General features: G+C 37.2%; 1 protein-coding gene across 1 annotated transcript in view; it reads left to right on the top strand.

Annotated features, from left to right (window-relative positions):
• The window catches only part of sppl3 (signal peptide peptidase 3), a 29,160-nt gene that overhangs the window by 6,902 nt on the left and 983 nt on the right, over positions 1 to 21,275 (top strand). The window contains exons 2-10 of the mRNA XM_079256052.1: positions 12,562 to 12,639; positions 14,698 to 14,789; positions 14,962 to 15,081; positions 15,311 to 15,389; positions 17,150 to 17,262; positions 17,721 to 17,827; positions 19,625 to 19,788; positions 20,840 to 21,030; positions 21,253 to 21,275. The exon at positions 21,253 to 21,275 is cut by the window's right edge and continues 87 nt beyond it. Of these exons, the coding sequence (XP_079112178.1) occupies positions 12,562 to 12,639; positions 14,698 to 14,789; positions 14,962 to 15,081; positions 15,311 to 15,389; positions 17,150 to 17,262; positions 17,721 to 17,827; positions 19,625 to 19,788; positions 20,840 to 21,030; positions 21,253 to 21,275 (967 nt within the window). The remainder of the gene's footprint in view (positions 1 to 12,561; positions 12,640 to 14,697; positions 14,790 to 14,961; positions 15,082 to 15,310; positions 15,390 to 17,149; positions 17,263 to 17,720; positions 17,828 to 19,624; positions 19,789 to 20,839; positions 21,031 to 21,252) is intronic.

Raw genomic sequence — 21,275 nt, 5'->3', positions numbered from 1 at the left:
ATCGGATTTTCTGCAGTAGATGTTAAATTGCTGAAGCACATACATTAATCTATATTAATTTGGTAAATTACAGAGGCCATTGTTGTGAATAAAATCAAAGCTGAGATAGTCCTTCAAAACTGAAAGGACTACTTTTTTAAAATCCAGATGTTACTATTTTGTTTTCATCATGGTGCTCTTGAGCTCTGAAATATTGGCTTGAAGATTATAACTTTACCTTTTACCTTCTGGCTTAAAATAATGAATAATAAAATATTTTTTTTATTTTTTTGGTCCATTTCTGCATTGACTTATCATTAGTCTTAAACAATATCTAGAACAGTGTTTAGAGAACAATAATGAATCCTACATATGTTTAGGGCTGCAACGATTACTCGGGTAACCCGAGTACAAAAATTGATCGAGGCAAATTATTTGCTCCGTTTAATTAATATCACGTTGTGATAGATTTTAATTTATGAGTCATCACGGCATTAACAGACCACTGCGCTCTTCGGAGGGACTACATAATTGTTTCAGTAAACATCCGACAGTATGTCTGTACAGTATGACTGTTTCACCCAGATTGATGTCGGACATTTCAAACAGCACCGGCAAGCGGTTTGCTTTGCTGTCTGAAGATTCTCGTTGCTTTGGTCGACTCTAATGGCAGAGAATGAAGAAGAGGAGAGGAAAAGACAGAAAAAGTCGCAAATGTGGGACCATTTCATACTCAAAAGGGCAGAAAACATAGTGCAGTGAGTGTGCTGTAAACCAGGTCTCACATACAAGCACAGCACGTCGTCAGTGTTGCAGCACCTGAAAGGAACTTCACCTCTCCAGGTGGAGATTCAGCTTTCCGATTTATATCAACAACAGCAGCTCCTATTAAAATGTAGTGTTATAACCTGTGATATTAGTCAACAGTGACGAGGCATGGCAAGATGTAGGCTGCTCACTCACGTGAACCGTCTTGCAATCCATCCCTCATCTGTCTCTCCCTCACACACGTGGAGTCAAAGCGCATTTTTTAGGCAGTGTGTAACGGCTGCCTAAAATCAACAGAGGAACAGCCTCTGTTGCTGCGCAGCAAACGCGTGTCATCCACGAAGACAAAGGCTAGTTCTTGGATACGTTGGACTTGTTTACAAGTCAGTCCTTCTTTCTACGTGAATTCTTCTTTAAATCTTGTAAAAGGCAGGAATTCGCAATCGCTTGAGAATTTTTTTCTCCACACATTGAACACGTTGGCTGCACCAAAGTATCGCATTTAAAAACATTTTCTCCATGCATTAGGTAGTAACAACACATGCAACAGCTTCACAAGTTTCTAGATTTACTTTGGTTGAATTTCTAATATTTGATTTACAAATTATAATAAAAAAATAGTCATTAGAGTACTCAATTACTTGTAAAAATAATCGACAGAGTACCCGATTCTAAAGGTACTCGATAGTTGCAGCTCTACATATGTTTACTTTAATAGAAGCACAAAGGCCACAGTTTATGAAATATTCTTAGGACCCATTCACATCAGCCTTTTTGATTAAAATTCGAGTCTGTTTCCTCAGAAAGTCCACTTTGTTTGGGGAAATGTGAATGCCCCAAACAAATTCTGATTCAAACCATAGAAGCGAACTCTCCTACAAATGCAGGTCTCGACCCGTTTCAAGCAGACCAAATCCAAGAAGCAGACTTTAAAAAAAAAAAAAAAAAAAAATGCAGGTCTCGACCCGTTTCAAGCAGACCAAATCCAAGAAGCAGACTTTAAAAAAAAAAAAAAACTCCCTGCATTTGATTGGATTGTGGGTAAATACATAGCAATGAGGTTAAGAGTCCTCTGCCTCATCTGTTGTTCATACTGCAGTCATTGTTGCAGTCTTTCTGCAGTATACTTGCATAAGAAAAAAAAACAAAAAAAAAACACAGCCATAGTTTTGTGCTCTATGTTTAACTCACAACTGAGTTTTCTTCTTCACACGAGGATATATTATTGTAAAGGTTTAGCGTGTTTGCATTCACGCTGCACTATGGTCAATCTCTGTCTGAATGGATACCCCTCCCCACTCCACACACACAACTGAGCCGAGTCCCCAATCTGATCGAGTTTAGCAAACTATCCTGATGTGAATGCATCCTTAATGAACTCAACCCTTTATGTCCATCACTGGATCAAAACGAGGAAGCAGATAATTGGTAATCCCTGACTGGATGTCCAGCAGAGGGTTTATTGACTGACCAGCTGGTGACCAGAATCGCTGGCTCGACTAAATCGATTGTAAGTGGCTAGTGTCAGACACTAAATATGTGCTGGTAAAATTTAAGCCACAGCACGGTTTGAATCATTTAACAGAGAAATGGCACTGGCTATAATCTCACAAACATGCATAACGATGGTGTGGAAGCTAAGGGGGCTAAGGCATAGACTTAGCAAGTTATCATTCATGTAAGACCAAGACTTTGTGATAAAACCATAGGGATATTTGAGGCAATTAATTTAATCATATTCTATATCTTATTTAGACATCCTGCTGACCTGGTCTGATTGGATGACGCGTCTGTAGAAAAAGCTAAGTTTTATCCTTGCGAGAGTGCAGATGCAGCAACAAATGGCCTCTGTTATTGGTAGATAAAAAGTAATGTACTGCAGTTTTCATTTGGATTTTATAATTATAAAAAGATTTATCCACTTATTTTAAGCACAAGGTTGGAGATTTGCTTTGGCAAAAGTGTTGTCGATTTGTGTTTTATTATAACCTACGATTGAATTTGAGTTTGAAAAAGAAAAGTTACAAAAAGACTATAGGTTTTGCACTTCTGCTCTGAATCTGCAAATCAGTAAACATGCTGATAAATTCAAGAAATCAAATTAAATCTATTATCACAAATTTTCAGTCAAAATTAGCTGTGTTTATTCTGACACACTGAATAAAAACTCTGTCTTAAATATTTCCACCTCACACTGGCAACATTTGTAAAAGTCATCATTGTGGCCTCTTGACCTGGCCCGTAGTGGTCAAATCGTGCATTCAACTGGTTTGATGGAGGACGGTATTGGAATTGTTATTGAAAACCTAGTCTCTCAGTGAACAAGCACGTCTTATGGCACTTTGGGCTGCCAGCCAGCTCTCAACAGTTCGTGATTGTATTTTGTTTTTAAATGTTCCATTCATCTATCTCACTCATGTTGTACAGGCTTCTGTGCACTGAATTCAGACGAACCAGTTCGATACCAGAATATGAATGAGGGCTGTGGTAAATTAATGTAGCTGCTGAGCTGTTCATGTTGACAGTGAAGTAGTGACATCATTAGTGTCAGTCAGCAGAAGAACAAGGTCACTTTCTTAATCATTAAGTTAAAGCTTGAAGCCAAACTGTTTCTAAGAGGTAACACTTTGAGGTTAGAACCTACAAAAAGACACGCCTGAATAGGGTGTCATTTTGGACCGATTATATAGTTAGATGTTTATTATGACCCATATCTAGGGTCAGGTATTTTATCCCTATTGTAAGTTGATGGATCTGTAAAGCTGATGCCTGCTGAGTGTGGTTTTCAGTCATTAAGTTGATGTCTGTGTTGGACAAATAAGACCAGGGCAAAGCAACATGATGCAGTATTGTCCTGGTGTCCTGTTTCCACACTGAACTAAATGTTACCTCTCCCCGCCTAGACTCCCTGTTGTCATTCCTGTGCCACTGGGTGAATGAGAGAGATGAAATTCTTGCTTTTCTCCCTTTAGCATGAAATCAGTGCACTCCTTTGGCAGAGGTGCAGCAAAATTATTTCATAATTTGAAATCTGTACTGATTAAAAATTATACTTTTTTTTTTTTTTTTTTACCAGGGGCAATCAATATCGATTTTTTTTTTAAGCCAATTCTGATATTCGGCAGGAAAAAAAAATTCCAATATTTTTAAGACAAAGGGTAAGACTTACCTTTTTTAAAAAAGCTTTTGACTGTTTTTAAACTTTTTGTATTTTTTTTCTCATTCTATATCCAATTGTATTTTAGAAGAGAATAGAATATAAATATGTATATGTGAAAATTGTGAGTTTGTGGTTTGGAAGAGGGTCGAGGGGGGCATGTTGATCACATTTTTAATGTCTTGTACTTTGAGTTGCATTTTCATGCATCATAAATTTAATTAATTTCGGTTTTATTTTTACAATGTCACTTCATAACAATAGCTACATTTACATGGAGCCAAATATACCAATTGCAATCGGTTTGAATTCTTCATCAAAATGAAAATCATCCACTTATCCACTTCATTCCGAATGAAAAATGTTAAACTAAAAGGATTTTCATTTGGTTTCACAGAAGTAAAATGTTTCTTTTCCCAAACTGATCATGGTATCATGTAAATCAGAAAGACGTCACATTGCATTCCTGCAGTGCACGCTCTGGCTAGATGTAACGACTGTCATTTCCTCACTTGGGAAGATGGTGACGAGTAAAACAATTCACCGGCCAGCAACAGAATATTTGTTTTTAATTCACACTGTCTTTACACCTTGTCTTCTTTGTTGTTTGCAGTAGGAGCACATGAGTATCGAGTTGCTGCCTGAAAGTACTACAAAAGCCACAAGTGTGATGATCAGTTTGTAGACCTCTCCTTCTTTCGGCGGATATTAGACAGGACCATTCTGCTTAAATGTTGGCGCATGTAAACACCAGATGGAAATAGTTCGCATGTAAACAGTTCTCCTGAAATCTTAAATCGGGATGATGTCAAACCGAATGGGGTAAAAGTCTCCATGTAAACGTGGCTAATGTCATCTTAGGTCACTTTACAGACACATTAGTACGAGTCAGTTCATAACAATTGGCCTAGTAGATCAACAGATGGGTCAAATATAGACTTTGATCCAATCCCTCATCTTGAGCACACACAAGGTGACACAAGTAAAAACTCCCTTTTAACAGGAAGGAAAACCCTATGGCAGAACCTGTCTCAGGGACGGCAGTCGTCTGCCTCGACTGGTTGGGGTGGAGAGGACAGGAGACAGAGATCAACATGCACTGCAACCTTTTGCCAGGAAAACCTGTAGAAAGTGCCCTATAGATAATGTTTGATTTTGATAAAAGGCAAATTAATTAAAAAAGAAATGTATTTAATAAAACAACTTTTTTTTTTCTCTAGCACTTCCAAAACAAAGATATGAATTGCAGACAACATATTACTGGTTCACTATACTTTTTCCTTTAGTATCTGTTTAACTTTACAACAAAGAGGAATTTTTAAGTGTAAAAACAAGTAACAAAGCAATAAACTGATGCTCTAGGTGTTTGCTCTATGCAACAAAATGAGTGAGATTACTGGTAAAACATTGTGCATCCCCCTGATGTCACATTTTTTTCTATTCAATATTATGTTTCTCTACATTATTTTCTTTGCCATGAAGTCATTTGAATCCTCTTAAATGAATATAATAATCATTTTTAACTTTTTGGGCCTGCACTAAATGAACCTCCTCCCCTCTGCCTAACATGCAGCTGATGGAGGGATGAACGGTCATTGTGTGCTGTCAAATTTTTTGTACACTCTCATTGTTTTTGCAGTTACTGACTTTTAAGCTGTCAGCTAACACAATGCTAACTTGGCATAACTTTGGCAAGATTGCCAATAAACATTGTAAAAGTCACTTTTGCTAACTGAGAGGACTGTGTATATTAACAGAGAAGGTAGGTAGGCTGCACTTGATGGTACAAACTGATTATTTATTGTCACGACTCATTCTTTTAGTGCAAGATTGATCTCACTGACTCCATCACATTTTGTATAATGTGTGGCACTACTGTATATACTACAGACAAGGAGTTACTTAAGCTAAGTTAGCACAACTTTAGCAATATAACAGAGGAAGAGCATGACTAATGCAATGAAGCATGCGTCACTTGTCATCCACATGGCAAAAAGAGTTGAAATGAAATTGGTGATATGTTGAGTCATTGATGATTTAACAACTTTGTTATACATTTATCTGTTGACGAGCTCTGCTCAGCACTCTCCTGTAATGTTGCCTTGCTGGAGCTTATTCCTGTTCGTTAATGAGATGACAGCAATGAGGACTGAATGTGGTGTATTGGACAAACAGCGCAAGGACTTCATTCTGCGCAACTCTGACACGTATTGATTTTTGGGGAGAAATGAAAAATAAATCAGTGTTGAATTGGCAAAACTCCAACCAGTGAAAAATAAGCCTTATTCTTTCCCATCGTGTTCGATAGTACCAGAATGTGATGTTAGTTCAGTTGATAGTTATTTTTAGGTATCTTTTGTTTATCTTAAGTGTCATACTGTAAATAGTTAAGAGTATTTAGTATTACATTTTGTGTTTTTAAGACTATTGATCACTTAATCACTGTTTCCATTAAATTGTAGCGTTTATTAGCTAATATACTCTGTTATGAGTAAATAAAGCTATTCAGGTTTAAAAATTGTCTTAGTCAACTAGTTTTGACCTCTTTTCATTAATGCTATGTTATATAATAAATTTAGATGGATTTAATGAAAATCCATTTTGTATAGCACTGAAGCAATGATTTATTACTGTTGTATTTATTTGCATTGTTTGCCATCACAGCCTGCATTTCTCAGATATTCCAGTTGATTTTCGACAGGAAACAGACAAGTCAGGATTAGGATCAGTATTGCGCTTCTCAATTGAAGGCAGGCATTCACAGTGGTAGCCTTTTTTTGGCACAGAAAAGGGACATGTTTGATAAGGTCAAGTTTATTATATGATCACTTGTTTGTAACAAAAGCCTGTAAACCAAAAACCCATATTCATAACCTCTAGCTGGAGCAAGTGACCTACCTTACAGTGTATGCGACACAGTGATAATCGCAAAATAATTTAAACATCATGTGACAGCTACACTCGTATTGCATTTACAATTTTCTTTGACGGACTGCACAAGTCTGCAGTGAGCAATTAATTTGAGTTAGGATTGTTAAAGCAAGAAAACATCTGGGGAAAAGTCTGCAGGACAGTGGGACATTCAGGTGGGAGTTGGACCTGCTGGTGGACTAAGCAAAAAAAACAGAGGAGAAACACTAGAGTGCTGACAGAGGGCCAAAAAAGTGAGAATGAGACTGAAGTTCACAAAAAGGCCTTACTATCAGTAATATCACTATCAGTAATATAGAAGTGGTTTGGATTACATAAAAAATTAACAGATAGCACAATGTGGCAAAAATGGTTGTTTATCTATCAACACCAAAACAGAAAATGAAACTGATTTGTTTTATTAGTAGAACAGGTATCACCCCAGTGGTTTTGCAGTACCCATGAAAACAGGACTTCCATATTAATGAGGGTTTTATTTTGAGATAAACAGGATTGTATAATTATTTTAGCTAGTCATTTAGATGCTACTTTATTGTAGTACATATGATAGACTAACACTAATATTCACTGCTAAAGTAAAAACATACGGCGGTCAACAAATGTGGTCTCCTGATGTGGTTTATGTATCATTACCTCTGCCAAAGAGGTTATGTTTTACCTGGTTTTTATTGGTTTGTCTGTTTGTGTTCAAGATAACTCAAAAAGTTATGAACATATTTTCATGAAATTTTCAGGAGTTGTTGGAAATGTGAAAAGGAAGAACTGATTAAACTTTGGTGATGATCGGATCATTGTTTGGATCCAGGGATTTTTTTTAAGGATTCTTTAACGTTGTGAGATAGGGACATTTTCAATGTTTGAGCACATAACTCCAACAAAAATGGTCGGAGGACTTTGGAGAAAAAAATAGAGGACAGCTTCCAACAGGTTGTAAAATAGTCTATATCAAAGATTGATCCAGGTAGAGGAATCATTTTGAATTTTATGACCCAGAATATGCGCTCTCTGAGTGCTTTTCCAGTTCATACTGTAAAATAAGCCATGTCATTAACATGTAAACAGAAACATCCACAAACACAAACCCCATATAAAGGTGTGAACTAAAATCTCAGACATGAACATTTACCGACAAGTTAAATGTTCATTCCTCATGGGGATCATCCATGTTGGGAGCTTCACATGTTTTTCGGCCAGGATTGTTGTGGCGGGGGTTGTCCTGATGGGGGTTGTTAGTAGGGGTTGTGCACTGCAGCCATATGGCTGTGGTGTGGACCCCGGCTTGCCCTGGCCTGCGCGTTCCCTGTGACTGTGTCTCTGTTGGTCATTCCTGGGGCAGCTCCTGACATGGACGGATTCCCCAAATGTCGTTTCCTCACAGCAGTCTCAAGCCAGATACAGAGATAGAATCCTGAAATTAGTGGCTTTTTTTTTTTTTTTTTTTTTTTTTTTTTTTTTTGGGCATAAATGGTCAGGGAAAGGGTTGGGTTGTGTGCGCATGTGTTTTTAAGTGTGAAACTGTTTTCTACGTTGTTAAACACTTTAATATGCTTCTGCATGAATAGTGCTATTCAAATAAAGTTTGATTTGATTTGAAGAATACAAAGCTGCCATAACATTATTTACAACCAGAAATACACACTTTCAGATTCAGTGAAAAGATTCACTCACCATCATTAACCTGGACTAATAAAATGTTCCTAATTGGCACAGTTTGCAGCTGTTTGAGTTTGAAAAGGAAAGATGTCAACCTGTGTACAGACTAAACAGCCAAACTATGACAGCATTCCCTGGTCAGATTAACACAGCTCATTGTAGATTGGCCAATCAGCCACACAGATTTAGAGCAACGTAAAAATTATTTTATTTATTTATTTATTTATTTTTTTAACAAATAGGTTAGTCATGCAGCTAAAGGCCCAGGCCACCGTGAATTGCCCTCTCCTCGTGCAAGCTAGACTAGCCTGCCTGAAAATGTGTCAGTGGGACTTTGTGCAACAGATCTTACAATGCTGTTGTCAAATAGAGAGGCAGCATGTCATCATATGGGACTGCCAGCCCCAAAAAAAGAGGTTCCAAACAAAGCAGAAAGCAGTTTCATCATTTGTATGGCATGATGCCCCTGCAATCTTGACAATATTAGGAAACTAGAAAAGTACTCTGAGATTGCAGACGTCCACCAAGCAGCTCATTTTTACCCATATTGTGATTTTCACATTATAGTCCTATATTCATTTTATATGTAAACACTATTAGACTCCTAGATTCATGGATAATGAATCCAGTGTATTTGCCACAGTGTAGTGTTTGTTGGATGTTTATGTATTTTGAAATAATGAAAATTAGGGCTGGACGATATGACAATATATCGTTTTGACCATAGAAAATGTCTATTGTTTCATATGAAGCTCTATCGTTTACGCCACGATAAGGTGCTTAACTGCAGTATTTTACGTCAAGATGCGCTTTATGGCATGCACGCTGGAATTTATAAACGAACATGGAGAATGACAGTAGGACTAGCTCACAGTCCCAACAACAGACTCCGACTTAACTACCGTTGACTAATTTTATCGCCTGCGCAAGAATCAGGATAAAGAATACAGAATAAATAACAGAATCAATAAGCAAACAACGCAAAAGTGGTCGCGAAAGCGCTCGTAAATTCCAGGATGCCATATTTGTACTTTACTTTTTATGCAGAATTTTGCTGAGATCAAAATCTAACTTTGATATCTTGTAAAACATGTTGAGAACTATCTTTATCTATTTATCTATCTTATTTTTCTTTAATTTGCTTTGTGCATCTTATTTTCTGAAATTCAGCATTCTGTATGCATTTCACAGAAAGTCTGGATTAGAAGAAGTGTCATTCCAAAGGCATGAATGATAATTACTGGTTCACTCCCACTGGCCTTTATAATGTAAGGATGGTAAAGTGGGAGAAGAAAAGAAAAAAAAATTGTGCTGGAAACTTTTGTGCGAGACCAGCAGTTGGCTTCATGTACCAGCAGCAGGAAATGGGCAATAGAAAATGTTATCTTGTCCTGTTTAACTAGGTGCGGTTTCAAGGCTCATATAAAGCTCTGAATAATTTTAGAACAGGACTATTTTTCATAAATTCTTTTGGTAGTAAAGATTTAAAATCACCATTTATTATAGTTATATATACACAGTCCTCAAATTTATTTACACCCTCCCATTAAAGAGGAAATAGACAGCTGCCTATGAAATAAGTTTAATTGACTGAAGTAATATTAGATAAAAACGTTTATAAAAATCTTTACATTATTGTCTGTATCAGGTTCAATAGAAATATTTTTTTTGAAAAAGCAAACAATTGTTATGAAATGATATTTGTTCCATTGCTCATAAACTAATAGTTGTTGAAAAATTCTTTGATGTGTCCACTGCAGTCAGGTGTTTTCTGTACCTCTCAATCAGACTTCTGCACCTATTGACAGGTATTTTGTGGACCTTTTCTGGAATGAAAAGGTATGACTAAATTTGAGGACGACTGTACCTGTGCTTTGACTAGACAGAAGTCATTTCCCCTTTGTTGCTTCAGCATACTAATTAATTATTAATTGCTAAACTAACTTATCAAAGTATTAGTATTGTTAGGCTTTAAATGTCTGTAACTAGTGTCTTCAGTTTTAATAGATCTGCCACAATGGAATTCTAAAGTAGACATTTTATCATTACAGTTTGTTCGTCTTTTTTCTCAGGGTGCTTGTTTTGAAGATATTGGGAATATTAGCCACCAAGATTACTGTTTGTAGGTCAGTAGGCAGTGCATACTTAAGCGAATTATATATAGAGCAGAATAAGGGCAGAAAAAAACATTAATTGATTGCAGTTCAGCAATTCTTCGGGTGTGATTAACGGTCCTTTTTATCAGATTTGGAGCTTGTATTAATGTACCTTATAATGGCGAGTCCATCCTGATCTTCTGTTAAATCTGAGATCTGGTTTCAGTTCTAAAAAGTCACCTTATCTTGTCCAGGATGGTTTTTGACTTTACAGACATGTACCCCAGAAATACAAGTCTTATCAGGACTAAGAAATGTTTAGTTTGATAATCACACTGGTTCAGCTAAATTTACACCCCCCCCCCCCCACCACCACCACCACCACCACCAACCCAACACCCCTAGACAAACAAGAAACACGTAAAAGCTTTATAAAGGATGAAATGGCCGTGGGACAGATTCTGGTTACAAGATTTCCATCTGGAGTTACTGAAGGGGCAAGCAGCTTATAAATATGAACTTGTTGTGTTGAAGCGTTTTAAACTCATCGTGTTACTGTTCTCGTATGTTACTTTGCTTGGGAAAATTATTTATTGTTGTTACCAGAAGATTAAACTGTTAATGTAGTAAGATGACAGCTGTTAAAACCTTTTTGTATTAAACTGAAGGCTAGATCCTCCTTTTTATTCTGCCATTGCTGGGACTTTTATTAGACATGCAGCTACTGCTATTGCAGTTATACTGGACATAACTGCTCTGAGACTAAAGCAGCTGAAATTAAGATCAGTAAAAAAAAAAAATTCTGAAAATGAGAAATTTCCCCATGCTTTTTGTACATTGATAAACACTTAAGATGTATTTTATGTTGTGCATTAACAAAAAAAAGATGTTCTGTGTTACAAATACAGCTATTCTTTCTATTTAACCTCTGGGATGTGATCTCTCTAGTCTTTCACCTGTCATCTTCTATCTTGCTTTGTCCAGTCAGCTTCAGCTCCAGCTCCTTTTCTTTCCTTCTCCTACATCAGAATTACATTGCTTTTTTCTCTCAACACCCGAACAACAGAATCTAATTAACTATGGTCTCAATCAATTAATAATTTGCAGCATTTGAGTCTGCTGATTAGTTATGTGAAATGATTGTGGAATCCATTGCAGCAACTGTGTGTTGATCAGAAGCTATTATAACCATCTTTCTGTCTACCTTCTTGGCTACTTCTCGGTATTTTCTTTGCTCTATTATCCTTCCCTCTCTATTTTCCTGTCTCCCTGTGAACAAAATTCTACTCGGATGTTTCAACTGACATCTATCTATTTCCAACACTTACCTATTTGAAGATTATTTTGTATTTGGTAAACTTTGACATCAGCCATACACCTTCTCCTGAACTTGGGGGAAAGAAAAAATTTCCAAAGGTTAAAAGCTTGTTCTAGTATTTAAGCTCACCATCACTTTTTTTTTACTTTAAATGTACACTAAAGCAAGAAAGTATAAGCAAAAAAACTGAAGGTCATCAGTTAATTTATATGGTAAACAAGGAGGTCATCAACTGCTTCATCTGAGTTTAGGTTTCTGCTTAATGTGGCTGTTATCGAAGATGTACAATCAGAAACTGCACCTGAAACACTTCTCTACAATACTTGATTTGAATGTGAAATATTGGACTCTTTTGATATGCATTTTCATGCAAGCTATGTGATGACAGACATTGCGTGCTGTTGTTGATGCTGTTGGTCATCGACACATACACTGCTGCATGTAACGCCCACAGCTGTACTCACTCGCTTAAGATTGAGTTTTAAGTAGTTGAATATGAATTGAACGATAAAAGTAACTCTGTTAAAACACAGCTGATCAATTCTGGGCCCCAATAACCAGTGCCCTCCCAGTGGCAGTCTTTATGGTTATTGCAAAGCTGTTTGTTTTCAAAACTATGCCATACTAACTTCCTCTTGTTCTCTCTCTTTCCCCTGTAGGGCATACTCCCTAATTGACTCCAGCCAGGTGTCTACCTTCCTCATCTCCATCCTTCTCATCGTCTATGGCAGCTTCAGGTAAGAGTCAATCGATAATTGTGCTTACAAAGCCTCACAGTGTGTTTTTTTTTTTTTTTTTTTTTTTTTTGCCACATGAATAAAACATATGCCATTTTTGTTTAAAACTTTTTTAAAACACAATAGCCTTGTTCTGGAGTTTTTCACATTTTTCTTCTGGAAAGGATTGTATTCCAGTCCAAAGCTTTGGTTTGTTGTAGAAAATAAGCAGTTGGCACAAAAAACCTGTTTCTCAAACTCTCAAACATGTTGAGGAAGTGAGAAATGTAGCTGTAAATACAGCTGTAATATTTGCACCCATCCAAAACTCCATGGGCGCGTCACTGAAAACACAGCAAACTCGTGCCAAAGATCTTTTACTTTCTCCACAGCCTTTCTACTCTGTTACCACATCTTGAGACAAAACATTCAATCTGATCTATGAAAATAAGCTGCAATCTTGAAAAAGAAACTTAAAACGATTCTACAATAAAAATAAACAAACAAAACACTTGCTTTATCCATTTTTATTTATAATCACATGCCATAAAAAATAAGATTAAATCAGAGACAGACTGGAAAATATTCTTTCCCACTTTAATAAAAGCAGCATTGTGAGTTCAACAATTTGCACATAAATTTGTTTTTTATTTTTTATGTTGTTTTTTTTTTTTGTTGTTTTTTTTTTTTTTTTAAACATAATGAAAGCTGCAAATTGCACTTTAAAGGACCAAAAGGAAGCATTCACAAGAAGGTAGTCTGCAGGATTGATTGGACTGGGAATTCTAAAAAAAAAAAAAAAAAATTCCCACTTTTTGGTTTGATTTGTGTTTAAACTGTACTTAACTAAACCGAGCTGAACTGCCTTGGCAATGTTGCATAGTTGAAACAACTGCTCACTAAGGTGCGATACAGATTAAATATCATGCAGGCAGATATTTATTTAGTCAGGGTAAGTTGCAGAAGTTTTTTTCTGTGGCCTTGACAAGTGTTTTACTGATCAGGCACCGGAATTGGTATTGTGCTCTGCAGGGGTGTTTCCAAACCTTTCACTTATTGTGAGGAACGTTGAAGCACATTCTGCGTCCATTGCGGCCAGTGAGATATTTTTCTGCTATTGGTTATGTGAATCAGGACCAGAGAACACAACTGAACCCCGGAGTGGTGGATGATATCTGGTTTATTCAGCATTCTCTCAATCAAATGAATAAAGTAGCAACATAAGTCTGTAGAGGTAATGCAGAGCTTCAGTGTGGTATCATGGAAGTTTAAAAAAAAAACAACCAAAAACTTAAGGTCAGGTTTTGCTTAAAATAAACCCTCAAATATATTTATTGTGGTGTTTGCTTTTTATTTATTGTGAATGAAAACAATGTCAAAGCAACATTAATCATATTAAAAATAGGTAACGGAATGAAGGGAAGAATGGATTGTATTTACTATTAATGTGTTAACATGCAGGTTGGATTGTGTGTTATTTATAAACTGGTTGGGTCCAGAAGTAAGAGATATCAAGGGGTCAGGTCTGGTCATTGTAATGAGTTCAGGTAGGATTTGGTTGGTAAAATTGGATCCGTCCAGGACTCTCGTCTCATAATTCTCCTGCTGGATGAAGAACATACGTTTTCTAAACACATGCTGTTGGCTTTGTTTTTCCTCCTACCCAAACAATAATCTGCATCACGTCCTTCTTCTTGATGCTTTATTGGAGTGTGCATAATGACTTTCGTTTTGGTCCCTGGATAGTCTTTTTGCAAGTGAACCGAGACCCCCAGCTTTCAAGCGTACCAGAGTCCCAAACAACTCAAATATGTTTGTTTATTAGTAGTTTAAAGCCTTTCTAGGACAAGCACATTAGATGGAAAGCTCAATTTAGTTTGTGCTGTATACGCAGTTTGGTTGAGAAAGCTTAAATATGTATGACGTTTACACTTTTTCTCTGGTGATAATTATTTATAATCCATATAATACTACACATGGACAGATTGCTATGATCCTAATCAGAAGAAATGTCTTTTTTAGGTTTTTCTCCAAGAAAAATAAATGTAACCTGTTGTTTCTTTACGCCTTTTCTTTCAGGTCATTAAATATGGATTGTGAGAACCAAGAAAAGGATAAGGATGGGAACTCCTCAACAGCAGGGTCTTTTAATAATGGCAACACAAACAACAGTAAGCATTCTGAATCTGAAAAATATGGAATATATGGACTAATGCTTCACAATGTGCAAATGTTACAAGTAATGGGTTAGCTGCTCTGCTTGTATCCATGTCTTTGAATCTGGTGGGGTCTTTTTTTTGTTTATTTTGAAGAAGTGTAATATTTTCCGTTATTGTCTTGTAGGCATTCAGACTATAGACTCAACACAAGCTCTGTTTCTGCCAATCGGAGCCTCAGTGTCTCTCCTAGTCATGTTCTTCTTCTTCGACTCGGTACAGGTGGTCTTTACCATCTGCACTGCAGGTAACTTCTGCTTTTGAACATCACACAAAAACACTACAGCAGTAGAATTATTATGAGGCTTTTATGCCTCTTTTCAGTAGCTACACACTGGGAAGGGACCCCTTTACTGAGTATATTATTGAAACTGAAAACCATTAGTTTGTCCATTAAATAGACAAAAAAGACTGCAGGAAGAAGTTTAGGTGTATTAGTCTGAGCTCTCACTGTATGCTTTTGTTCCTTTCTGTAGTTCTTGCTACAATTGCATTTGCATTCCTCTTGTTGCCAATGTGCCAGTATCTGACCAGACCCTGCTCTCCACAGAACAAGTAAGTAAACTGTGTGTATGTGACCGTGTGCAAAACTGATCCATGCTGCTTTGTTACCACTGCAAATTTTCATTGGGAAGCAACAGTCAGTCATAGTTAAATGCTGTAAAACAAAGTGTGTGCAGAGCTTAACACCACTGGAAGTTAATCAGAATCCTATTTTTTTCTGCAGTAAATTGCTTCCTTATAGGTGAATGCTTATTTTCAAATTTTCTTGCTCTGTAAAACGTCTGTGCTTGATTATTGTGATGTATCAGTAGTTCCTATAAGAAATAAATAATAAGGAATCGCCAACACCAGAGGCCATCTGCTCAGGAACCAGCTTAAGCACTTGTCAACTTACAGATTAAACCCGCAAATCTGGTTTCATCGAACCTTTTTCAGCCTACAGAGCCAGTAATACCTGCACCTTCTACATAAGACTTTTTGTGTTCTGTTTAAAGTTTACTATTTTGTTACTGTTGACACGGATGTGCATAAAAGCTACAGGTGCTATGTATGTTTTTATTTATTTATTTTTATATTAATTGTGTTACTTTGTGTGGAGCTCATTTTAGACACGTGGTAACAGTACATTTTGGTGTCATATGTGACTAACCACCCCCCCGTCCTGGGTTGGGTTTTTTTTTTTTAAACATTTTGTGATGACAGTCTGCCTAACTCAGACAAAGTGACATATGCTTATCACTTTCAACTTGGCTGGATTCACATTAATGAATAAAATGATGCACTACGGTCGTTTGTTAATTAATCTGATCAACTATGAAGAGGAATCAGTTGCTTAATAATTATAAAACTGTGCCGTCTGAACTTTTCCCCTTCATGGTTTTTACCTGTGATAATTACTTGCATCCCACGCGAAGTCACACACTAATATTTGTTGGACCACGTTTACACACATTCACCATGGCATCATTTTGATAAGCTTCTGCAATCTCACACAATTGATTTCCTTCCAGTGTTGCTTTTTTTTCTCCAAGATCTAGTGCTGATGATGGCAGAGTCAGAACGCTGCACAAGTCCTTTTCTATTGAGTTCAGGTCTGGACTTGTTAGTGGCTAGTTCATGTGTAAAAATAGTGGCTCATGCTACCTGAACCACTTTTTTATGATTTGAGCCCAAAGAATCCTGGAATTGTCCTCCTGGAATAAAATTTACCTGTACAGTCAGGGAAGGAAAAAAACATACACATACAATACATTGATGAAATGACTTGGTCATTCAGCATATTGACTTTGTTCTTTGAGCGCATAATGTTGCTAAACTTAGACCTGACCAACTGCAGTAGCCCCAGAGCATTGCATTGCCCCCACAGGCTTGTACGGTAGGCACAAAGCATGATGGCATGATGATGCTTCCATCAAAGGTAGTGTAAATCTCATAAGGGTAAAAATGGACTCATCAGACCACATGATCTTCTTCCATTGCTCTCGGTTCCAATCTTGATGCTCCCTACCAAATTGATTGGTTTTCATCGTGTTTTAAGTCCCAATCTATTGAGTTCCATTTATACTGTGTTTTTTTTATTTCACTATTCATTGTAGACACGAGTTCCACTATTTTTTTTCTTTTGTTTGTTTTTGTCCAAACATTTGATTGCTATCATTCAAGGTTTTCTTCCAACCACATTTCATTCTAAAAGATGGTGGCTCCTCGCTATCCCTCTTGTTTTTAAAAACTTGTCTGACAGTATCACATCTTTTCATGGTTTGCTCTGTGATTTATATTTAATCCCTCATTTTGTGCCTACTCTTGCACAGGATTTCGTTTGGTTGCTGTGGGCGTTTCACACTGGCTGAGCTCCTGTCATTCTCCCTCTCTGTGATGCTGGTACTTATCTGGGTGCTGACAGGACACTGGCTTCTCATGGACGGTACGTAGCTCAGTCAGGACTCCTGTAATGGCAGGTTTGGAGCAACACCTCTGTGAAGCATCACTGGCATTTAAGCTGACTAGTCATAAAATTTGATATCCTCCTGAAAGACAGACAATCTAGTAAAATGGGTGTACAAGTCTTTTATAAAATAATCACACTTTAGTTATTGTTGACTGACTTCAGCTTTGTGTTTAATGCTATCTTGTAGTGGAAAATTCAGCAACACCAAATCAAAAGACATGTTGAGAAACTAGTTTCTTTGTTCAGCTATAAATGAATTTTGCTTTGAAAATTCATCCTAAATTAATTTGTTCAAGAAATACAACCATGTAGTAATTTTTTTTTAAAAATAAATTTGTTAAGATTTGTTCTCATTGATCTGTTTCAGCGCCTTTCTGTTAAATATCTGCTGTGGAATAGTGTTTTTTACCATCCTGTGTTTTTCCTCCTCGTAGCTTTGGCAATGGGCTTATGTGTCGCCATGATTGCCTTCGTTCGGCTTCCCAGTCTGAAGGTGTCATGCCTGCTGCTGTCAGGACTGCTCATTTATGATGTGTTCTGGGTAAGGACTGCTTCCCATCCCAAATTTAGGGTCCATTCACACCAAGATAGTCCGCTAGAATCTTTACTATTCGGGGTTGTGTTTGGGGGCGGGGCAGAGTTTCTGTTTACATTGCACTACTTTAACATACTAAATAATGTGTTACACGCCTCATCAGAGGCTTCGCTGCATTAAAAATTACTTATGGACAGGACAAGATACACAACTAAGTAGAAAACTTGTTCGTGGGTTAATGCAGAAGAACTTCTGTTGCCAGCACATAACAGCAAAGCATGGAGCTGCTTCAGATCATAGCATTTGTGGATTCATCTTATTTCTGTCTTTTTACTAAGTTCTTTAAACATCTGGCCTTGGGAAATTTCTCCCGGCTAGAGCCACGTATTGTAAATGTTTACATATTGTAGATGTATGTGTACGTATTGTACACAGGAAAATGTTTGGGGGGGGGGGGGGGGGGGGTTTAAACCCACAATGTTGTGCGCTGAACCTACAGTGCACTTTGCTGTGTAGTCTGCTTATTGTGTTTGGTCCACTTAAAGTGGACTGAGATTCATATTTGTGGAATTAGTCAGCTTCTTTGATCCAAACTACAGCTTCATTGCACATTCACAATTCACTAAACGGAGGGGACTCAGATTCAAATAAAAAGGATGGTGTCAATGTGTTCTTACCTTGCAATCAACAGGTGTATATTCAAAGGCACACTTAAAAAGACAAAACAAAAAAACTAAATTATGAGTTTAGGACTGCCTGTAAATGTTTATAATACTATCAGGCATGTACATTCTGCTGCTGAGGAACTCATGCATTGTACATTTCATATTTATATGCAATGAGTTTAAAAAAGAAACCACACAGTTATTGCTGAGCAAATAAAGGAAACATGCAGTATAAAACTTCAGCCCTGTAACACTGAATTAAAGAAGTTGAGCCAGTTTTATCAGTAAAATTAAATTGGGCTCACAATTAGCAAAACAAATTCCAAGAAAAGGTTTCAGGTAACTTATTTGATTTGATAAATTTAAAAAAAAAAAAAAAAAAAAAACACGCACATTGCACGGATTGATAATGTAGTTATCTACTTATGAAGATTGTCACTGGCTCGTAAGAGCTGCTACAAAAACTATACAGACACATTCATTATGTGAAGCTGCAGAGTGTTGCGTTGTCGGAAAATGATAACCTTTAGTCACAGCTTCAACATCATCAAGCACAAAACTGTACATTGTCTGACTAAATCTCTGCTGTTTCTGTGATGCTTCTAGCTACCTTTGATCGTTTCCATTGCCCATTATGTCATCATGGAGTAGTTCTCAACCTCCTTGTAAACCTCATTCTGTTGGGTTTGCCGTAAATACAACTTCAAATTGAAGCTTTAAGTATCATTTTAGTGTCTGACGAGAGAGGGGGGGGGGGCACAAAATCCTAAAAGAAAATAAAACTTGATTGCAAAAAATAACTTCTGGGGGATTGAGAGAGGATGAGCCCACCCACCTTGTCCTCTTCCCTGAATAGAGTGAACCTGACAGAATGGCTGTGAGGACTCCTGTGCAAGCGGCTGCTTTGTTTCTCACAGTCTGAGAGAATTAGTTGGATCTAACGAGAGGCCCTGCTGCTGGTTGAATAAATTGACTTGCCTTTTAAGTATTAAGCTGGTTACAGCTCGCTGCCTCCTTATATCTGTGGGGTTTTTTTCTTTATGTGAATACTTCCAAGTTTAAACTATCAGGCAAAAGATATAGTAGACAATATTTCAAGTTTTTGTAATGTTTGATTATTGATATTCTTCTTCCTCAGGTCTTTTTCTCAGCCTACATCTTCAACAGCAATGTGATGGTCAAAGTTGCCACCCAACCTGCTGAAAATCCCATAGACGTCCTGTCCAGGAAGCTCCACCTGGGTCCGGGAATGGGCCGGGACGTACCCCGCCTCTCCTTACCTGGAAAATTGGTCTTTCCCAGGTAATACTTTACACTATAGCAGTACTTCAAGGTGTGTGAACCATTTAATGTTCCAGCTTTATTATTTTTTTATTTCATTTTTATTTGGTACAGACACAATGGTCCATTTAGAAAAAAGAAACAACATCAACAAACACAGACACACAGACAAGACACAAATTAGTCCATGTGGCTGTTAAACAGTTTCTCCATTGTTATGAGTTGTTAATGTTTTAAATTCTTCTTCTAACCCTTATGAATTAATGTAGGCAATTCTACATTCACAAACTGCTCAAGCACCACTCATTGAGGTGAAAACGGTACTGTGCTTAAAAAAAATCATTTCATTTAGTATCTTTTATTCAACAGGATTAACTTCTGCCAGTGTTCATTTTACTGCAGTTTGATTCAGATGCTTTGATTTGGTAAATTATATGAAAAATGAATGTGTGCTTTAGTGACCCAAATAGACCTAAGTTTCCATCTGACCTGACTGAGGATCCTTTTAGCAACCATCAGACTGCAAGGATATAGTTGTATAGGACAAAGTGTCTACATTGTAATTTGAAAGTCATCAGATCACATTTGTACGTGGTTTTCTTTTTGGGACATGGTTTATTTCCAACCCTCAAGCCGCAGCTTTACCAAAGCTCTCCTTATACATGTCAACAGATGATGTGTAAAAATCTCTGTCTGCTCAAAAACTTTAACACATCTGGATCCCTGCAGTCAGCAATAAGCCCAGAAGAGGTATATATTGCTACAGCTTCAGCTTTCAATATCTAAATTGCTTTTTGTTTTGTACCGGATCAGACAAACACAATTAAATACATTTAGCAATTTAGAAAATAGGACGCTTGTTGAGCAAATTAAAAATAATTGTTTGACAACTAAGCAGATGCAAGTTGATCTAAACTTATTATTGTAATCTTGGTTGTCCTTTAGGCCCTTTTTTTGTAGTTTTTGTTTGTTTTTGTTTGTTAACACAAAGATTTGAGTATTTGCATGGGAAAGCTGCAGTGATTGTACTGTCTGTGCATTCTAGTGTCTCAAACTTGTTTCCGTCCTGCAGTTCCACAGGAAGTCATTTCTCTATGCTGGGAATAGGAGACATTGTAATGCCCGGGCTGCTCTTGTGCTTCGTCCTGCGGTATGATAACTATAAGAAGCAGGCAAATGGGGAAGTCCCGGGGCCGGGTAACATGTCCGGACGCATGCAGCGTGTCTCCTATTTCCACTGCACTCTCATCGGATACTTTGTGGGTAAGCAAACAATCAATAATCGGATGGGTATGAAAAGGTTTTGTTATTTCAGGATTTTTATGAAAGAGACTGTTTCGCGAGATGTTTAGATGACCAAGTGTGCTGCTTTCAATAATAAATTATGCTGTTATACCAACTGATCTGTTCTGTAGTTTTAAAGGTAACCTTGAGCTTCTGTTTTTGCTTTTTAAGTATTTTAAAAATGTTGTTGTGTCCCTCCAGGTCTGTTGACTGCCACCGTAGCC

The sequence above is a fragment of the Telmatherina bonti genome (assembly GCF_933228915.1).
Source record: "Telmatherina bonti genome assembly, chromosome: 17".
Lineage (NCBI taxonomy): Eukaryota > Metazoa > Chordata > Actinopteri > Atheriniformes > Telmatherinidae > Telmatherina > Telmatherina bonti.
The sequence above is the reverse complement of the archived record's forward strand: the minus strand, read 5'-3'. Positions and strand labels throughout refer to the sequence as shown.